Source organism: Neofelis nebulosa, chromosome X (genome assembly GCF_028018385.1).
Source record: "Neofelis nebulosa isolate mNeoNeb1 chromosome X, mNeoNeb1.pri, whole genome shotgun sequence".
Classification (NCBI taxonomy): domain Eukaryota; kingdom Metazoa; phylum Chordata; class Mammalia; order Carnivora; family Felidae; genus Neofelis; species Neofelis nebulosa.
In genome coordinates this window covers 106817103-106824711 of record NC_080800.1, presented here as the reverse complement: position 1 = coordinate 106824711, position 7609 = coordinate 106817103, and the positions used below count along the sequence as shown (strand labels likewise).

The 7609-nt window shown below is 42.4% G+C and overlaps 1 protein-coding gene across 10 annotated transcripts in view; it reads left to right on the top strand.

Moving 5' to 3' along the window:
• The first annotated feature begins 4561 nt into the window (after positions 1 to 4561).
• SMARCA1 (SWI/SNF related, matrix associated, actin dependent regulator of chromatin, subfamily a, member 1) overlaps positions 4562 to 7609 on the top strand; it is a 279079-nt gene continuing 276031 nt past the window's right edge. For 8 of the 10 annotated variants that reach the window (XM_058714167.1, XM_058714171.1, XM_058714168.1 and 5 more), the window contains exon 1: positions 4563 to 4876. In XM_058714167.1, coding sequence (XP_058570150.1) covers positions 4706 to 4876 — 171 coding nt within the window. In that variant the 5' untranslated portion in view covers positions 4563 to 4705. Of the gene's footprint in view, positions 4877 to 7609 lie in introns of all 10 variants that reach the window. The other 2 variants (XR_009257261.1, XR_009257260.1) reach the window with 1 other exon arrangement.

Below are 7609 nucleotides of genomic sequence, written 5' to 3'. Positions count from 1 at the left end.
CCCACCACCTTCTTGCAACTACTTTAACATTTGGGGTAGAACCCTCAAGACCTTTTCCTTTGTGGAAATCTATTTATGTAAGTTAGTTACTTAATTAATTCTTTCTTTCCTTCTTTCTTTTAAAAAATGGGATCATTCTACTTCGTTGCTCGCCTTTTTTCACTCAACAATATATTAGGGGCCTCTGTGATCATGACTGTAAAGGAACTGGGAGCAAGAAGGCCACAGACTGTCTCTTAAAAAATTGGCCTAGAAGTGAGATATCTATTCTACTCTTATCCTATTAGGTAGAATTTGTCATATTGACTTGCCCTGTTGAAAATGACCTAGGAGGGGCGCCTGGGTGGCTCAGTCAGTTGGGCATCTGACTTCAGTTCAGGTCATGATCTCACTGTAAGTTCAAACCCTGCATCCAGCTCTGTGCTGATAGCTCAGAGCCTGAAGCCTGCTTTGGATTCTGTGTCTCCATCTCTCTCTGCCCCTCCCCCACTTACACTCTTTCTCCCTTTCTCTCTTCCAAAAATAAAAAAATAAAATAACAAAAAAACAACCTAGGAAATGAGGGGGGGGACACATGATTCTATAATGTGGAGTTATAAAAAGTCTGAGAAAGACTACCAATCTAATATGGAGTGATCTCTACTCTATGTGGAGAATATCATATAGCCAGCTAGCTTTTTGGTGTAAAAATGGGAAAGAAAACTGAAAAAGAATACAAGTGGTTACTTGATGGGAACAGAAAAAAAGATAAGGCAGTGTTGCAGTAGAGATTCTAGGAACATATATTTTAACATAATTTTGACTGTTGAGACTCAAATATTTTATATACACATGATAAAATGAATAAAATGAAAAACTTGAAAAATGGAAAAAACAACCTATTAGGGTTATATTTCCATGTCAACCAGATACATACTTCCATAACCATTCATAATGATTGCATAGTATTCCCTTTACGAATGTTTTGTACAACATTTTGCCAAACACTTCCTCTTGCACATATAAGTTGTTTCAGTTAGCTTTTCCCCCACTCTGCACTGTGTCCTGAGTCCCATTACTGTTCTGAGAAATTACGTTGGGTACATGCTGTTCAAGAATCCCAAATTATTCTCTAATCTCCACCTTACAGCAACTTTTATGTACAGCCTAAGAAATTATCTGGCCGTGCATACTACCAGAGCCTTAAGAGTGATAATGTCTCCTCAGAAATCCAGAGGGAACACTTTGGAGATAGATGGCAAAAGTATTTTTCAGTAATTTTCTCAATATGATTTCAACTGTCGAAGAGGAAGCCCTGTGAAGAACAGAGAACTTAATAAAGGTAAAGTGGAAAGATGAAGTTTGGAGCCAGACGGCCTGGGATTTGAATCTGGCTTTTGTCACTCACTAGCTGTGAAACCTTAGATGAGTTATTACCCTAAGTCTCCATTTTCGATCTGTAAAATAGGGATAATAACATTTATTTCATAGCATTACCAGGAGGATTAGCAACATCATATGTCAGGAACCTAGTACAATAGTGAGTGCTCAAGAAATGGTTGATGTATACTAGCCATTATGATGACCTTTTCCTTAATATACAGAGTGCTGAGGAAATAACCATATTTTCAAAAATGACATATCATAAATGTCTTCAAGGAGAATGGTGAGAAAGCTTACTGCTAAGAACAGAGAGGTTACTATAGTTGGTAAGCAAGATACTGTGACTGGAATCGTTTGTACCAACTTCTAAAGAATGTTGATTAGTGGGATCACAATGTAGTTTTAAGTCACACTGTGGTTTCAGTGATAAATATCAGATACAGGATAAGAGAATGAACACCAAGTCTTTGACCTTGCCTTCATAAACTTTATCAAAGTATTTAATACCACTACTGGACATGCATTCTGGCAGATACTGTTTGGCTATACAAAAATGACTATTGGATAATTTCTATGATACTTGCTATCTGCCAAAATGGGTGTATTGTCTAGTAGACTAGGATTGGTTTTGAGGCTCCCAAATATGACCCCAAGATCCTCTACAAAAGTTTGGTTTGTTCTCCTACCTCACTGGAGTACAGCAATTAAAGACCATTTCAAATGAAAAGACAAAATAGAAGGTAGTAGCAGCAACAGATAGAGCAAGGTGTTGGGTAGGCTCAGAAATGAGATGACTTTTGTTGAGCAAAGTCTACAGATCATGAATTTTAGGCAGATTTGCAAATAAGGATAGCACATGCTCTGTAAATAGCAGCTGTTGCCACAAGCCAAAGGGCAATATTTACATGAATCCTGAAGCAAGGTCTATGGACCAAGCATTGACCTTTCCAGCCAAACTCATTACTTGGTAGCACTTTCAGCCACGTCATCCTGAAAAGGAAGGATCACATTATACACATATGGAAAATTACCAACACACAAATATGTTCTGACCCCCAAATGAATTTCTAACTTATTTTTTTTTGGAACTTGAAATACATGTTTCGAAAGAAAAGGTATTACAAACGGATGTGAGTTTCCCAGATTTCCTCTAAGAGTGCATTTAGCCCAAGGTGTAACTGAAATACTATACATTGGAAATGAGAAATACAGTGGAATAAAGTATCTTTGTAAGCAGGAACACACCAATACATAATAAATATTTACTAACCCTTTTTTCTTTGAATCCCCAGGCAAGGAAAGGGGAATTATATCCTTCCATAGCTTCAGTTTCATGAAAAAGAAATCTTTCATCACACTTTCTAGAAGGATCCTTTTCAAGTCAAGTGGATACATACATCCTTGTCTTTTAGTGCTTCCTGGACTTCCCTATGAAACAAGTCTTAATGACTGAGGAGACTGAAAAGGTGGTGGTGAAGGGGTAGGATATCTAACTGGAAGTCTCAAGCTTTTATGTGGAGACAGTTCAAACTGCAGTTCATTCCTTAATACATCTGCATATTTTACAGAAAAAATAGTGTTTCAAATGATCAGTTAAGTGGTTTAATTCCATCCCACTTTTTGATTAAGGTTGATGTTCCAGAAATACAAACCATTGTCATATATGCTATATATATATATATATATATATATATATATATATATATATATATATATATGTATACACACACACACACACACACACACCCATTGGATACTACACATGTATACTTCAGCATGAGAAACAAGGGCAAATGATAAAAATAATGAAAGTAAAATCAGAGCAAAGCTATCACTACCAGTCTCAGCGACACACTCCTTCAATCACCACTGTCTTGCTCTTTGCCTCTAAAAACCTGTGTGCCTCTGCGCAAAACCAGTCCCTGGACAGTATCTCACACCTCTTTACACTAAGGTTTAAATGACCAATAGTAGGTAAAATGTCACAAGGATTTTGCATATGAAGCAGTCACAACTTTAAAACAGAGAGGAATTTAGGCTATTATTCCCAGGAAAAAGGGATATATTTGGGGGGCAATTGTGTGCTTTCCTGCTATTCATAGAAATCACATTTAATTTTAGTTGGTAATTTAGGAAGGTGTGTTGAGGGAAATTAATCATGATTTGTTTACACTTTGAAAAGTATTTGCTTCATTTTGGAAATTGTAGATTTTGTGATTGTTGTTTGGTATACTATTTTCCACCTGTTTTGCTATCTTTCGTCTGTAATGATCAAAATCTAGAAAGATGTAAATCTTCCCATCATTGATCAAAATAAATGGTGAGGAGAAATAGAAACAATAATATTTAATAATCGACATTTGCCTACTGTCCCACCCTTTACAAAATGCTTTTATATCCATGATTATGCCTATTATTGGTGTTTAATTACTACTTAATAATGGGGATACAAAAAGAACACATACCAAAAAACTCAAGGTAATTTAATCCAATTACTAATATTGGGTTTCTACCATGATTTGCCCCAGGTTCTCTGAGGCCCTTGACCTTGTCCCCCACGCAACGAGTTTTAAAATTCAGCGGTGATGGCAACAGAAGGGCTCCTGCACTTTGGCCCTCTGAGAAGTATCAGAGTTGCAAATAGAGCAAATATACATAAAACCCAAGTGTCACGCTTTGCCTTGTAAGACAATGTTTGCAGCTGTAATCAAGAGATTCAAGGAATGCTTCTCCTTCTGCAGAATTTCCAAAGGTGGGAATAGCACCACCAATACCCCTTTTGGGACCTGGGAAAGGGCAGTCCCCAGAGGGGTTCTCTGCTTTGCAAATAGACCTTTTACAGTGCAGTTACAAGCAGAGTAAAAGTTCTTTGTGCAAGAAGGGGAGAGCGCCCCGAGGTACAAAGAGCAGATTTAAGGGAAAGAGGATTCCTTCTGCACACATATGCGTGGGGAGCTCAGGCTGACTGTTGGGGGCGTGTGGGAAGGGAGATTTTTAGGGAGCCGCGGGCTTGTGGGTTCCCGCCTCAACCCCAGTCCGCGCCCCACACTCAGGCAACAGTTGGTCGTGCGGGCCGGCCCGGGCTCTTGGTGGGGAGGGGGAGTCTCGCGATCATTGGGGGGGGGGGGGTGGAGGAAGGGGGGAGGGTGACGGGGGGAGGCCATGACGTAGGGTGGGTGGACGGAAGTGGGGCAGGGTTGAGGGTTATTTAAAGAAGGGGGGGCTGAGCGAAGGGGTTGGAAGCGGAGTGATTCCCCACCCCTGCTCCATCTAGCTCTTTCCAGTGCAGCCACTGCCGCCGCCCAGGAGCCCTCGTCCCCTTCCTCGTTCCCGCTCCAACGCAATGGAGCCGGACACCGCTGCAGTGGCAGCCACCGTGGCAGCTGCTGATGCGACCGCCACAATCGTGGTCATAGAGGACGAGCAGCCGGGGCCATCCACCTCTAAGGAGGAGGGAGCGGCCGCCGCGGCCACCGAAGCCACCGTGGCCACGGAGAAGGGCGAGAAGAAGGAGGTAAATAGGAAGGGGGTGTGTGTATAGTCAACAAATCCTGAGCCGGGCCCCTCCGAGGGGCCCAAGCCCTGACCTTTCGGCGCCGACAGGTACCGGCGGAGCTCACCGGGGATGGGGGCCGCGGGCGCGCTGGGAGTGGGGGGCGGCGGAACAGTCTAGCATTCGCTCCCCTCCCCCTTTCCTCCATGCCGCCTGGAGGGCGGGGGCGGGGCTGGGCGCGGGCGCGGCGCGGGGCGGAGGGTGCCCGTTATCCCGGGGCTTGGGGGGCTTGGACGCCCCTCGACAGCCCCCGGCCCCATCCACATTCCCGGAACTGGGGTAACAGGGTGGGGGATGGGGTTGTGCAGGAAAAAGCCTCCGCCTCTCCCTCTCCTCTCGCTCGCTCCCTCTCCCCCCCCTTCCCGTCGGCCTCTGCCTGGGAAATCTGGGCCCTTCAATCCCACACCCGCGCGAAAGGGGTTCTGCTGGGGTTTACAATTTTTTAATTTGAATTTCAAGGTGCTGGTGGTTGGGAGGCGGAGGGACGATAGGAGAGACTTTTATTTTTTTTGAATGGCCATGTCGGCCTTTTAGGTGGCAGCAAAAAAATCATCCCTTGTTCGTTTGGTCCCCGCCTGCTGAAGCGGGGGTGTCACCCCGAGAAAATGAGCTCTCCGCGTGCTACCCGCTCCCCCGCAATCCAGACCCCAAACTGAGGAACCGTGGACGCTGGCTTAGGAAAATTTCCAACGTGTGCACCCTCACCCTCTCCTGCCCCGCCCCCGACGGTATAGTGTTTCACTCCAGGGCCACCCAAATGGTCCCCCAATCCGGCCCCAAGCCTTCCAGGCTTCCGCCTCCCTCTCCTAGTGGGCGCTGCTGGCTCCTGGACACATGCAGGGTTTTTCTTTTTCTTTTTCTTTTTCTTTTTCTTTTTCTTTTTCTTTTTCTTTAACCCAGCGTCGCTAGGATGAGCTCCTGCTAACATACATAAAGGGACCACTCAGACACCTATTAAAGCCAAATCCAGAAAATATGTATTATCTCCATAAGGCATATTTCATATGGACCAAGACATGCAAATGAAACTATGAAACACGTTCAGAATAAAAAATAAGATGGGGTATAAGGATTGTTGATGTATAATTAAATTGTAGAATGCATCGTTTATGGTTAGATTTTTTTTTTCCGTTTACGAGTAGACATCTCGCAATTAAAACAACGGTAGGTAATTAAAATTATGCTTTAGAGATCTCAACTGGCTTTGTCTGAATTATTATATGGTACGATGCGACCAAATGAAAAGCTTTTGAAGGCAATTTACACCTTTTGCCGTGAATTAGTAATTTTAAATCCAGCATTTGTTTAAAGTGATATATTTTACTGTTACAAGGTTGACTAAACAGAAAGACAATTGTAGTGGTAAGTGAAAACCGTACAAAACATACACATTTTAAGATCTATGTGGTACTTGAATCAGTAACATGGTATTGTCAAGATGGTTCAGATACGAAGTATCAATATAAAATCAAATGCTGGGGAATTCACCAATGAGTCTAGGTGCCTTTTATTCCCTAGACTGTGCAAATGTAAGGGATAAACTCTTTTGTATGGCAGTAAAGATTGTTGAATTTCCAGATTGTGTACATTTTTTGAGTTGTGGAAAGATTGGGAATCAATAAAAAAACACCTATGTAACGAACACCGAATTGATACATATATTAATGAATTCTATAGCCTCATCAGAAGTTGTCCTAATACTATCTCATTTGCTCAGCATCGGGAAGTGAGGTGTTGCATGGCAGGAACTTTCTGAATACCTTAAGTTGATTATTTTAGTCACCACATCTTTCATTTTTAATTTTTTCTCAAAAATCTAAAGAGTACCAAATATCTACTTAAGTTCTTTCATGTTTATCATTTCATTCCTTTAAATAAAGTAATTTGGCATTCCCCCCACTCCATCTAAATAGATTGCTCACTACCTTGACTGCCTAAGTGATGGACTGAAAATGTAGATTAAACTTTCCTTCATGTTCATCAGTTACTGTACTCTGGAAGTGATACATAGGCATTTGAGATGTAGGAGGCTGTTCCCCCTCAAATAACCACTTCCCGGACATTTCCAGTATTGTGTTGATTTTGTAAAAAAATTTTTTTTTAATTTTTTTTTCAACGTTTATTTATTTATTTCTGGGACAGAGAGAGACAGAGCATGAACGGGGGAGGGGCAGAGAGAGAGGGAGACACAGAATCGGAAACAGGCTCCAGGCTCTGAGCCATCAGCCCAGAGCCTGACGCGGGGCTCGAACCCACAGACGGCGAGATCGTGACCTGGCTGAAGTCGGACGCTTAACCGACTGCGCCACCCAGGCGCCCCACGTAAAAAATTTTTAACTAGGCTCCATGCCCAACACAGGGCTTGAATTTACAACCCTGAGATTAAGAGTCGCATGCTCTACCGACTGAGTTAGCCAGTGCCCCCAGTATTGTGTTGATTTCCTAAATGACTTTTCACTCTCCTCCCTCAATTGTCAGGTGTTAGCTATCATTTTTTAAAAACTTCATCTACTTTCATCAGAAAGAACATATGATAAAATGACATAGATGTAACAAAACCATACAATCATTTAAAACAACTGTAAAAATACAAAATATAAAAATACAAGTGATGCAGCAGGGAGAGGGAAATAATTATGCCTGAATAGTAAGGAAAAGGGATGTTACTGCAGTGGAACTCCTCTTTTAGTCCTG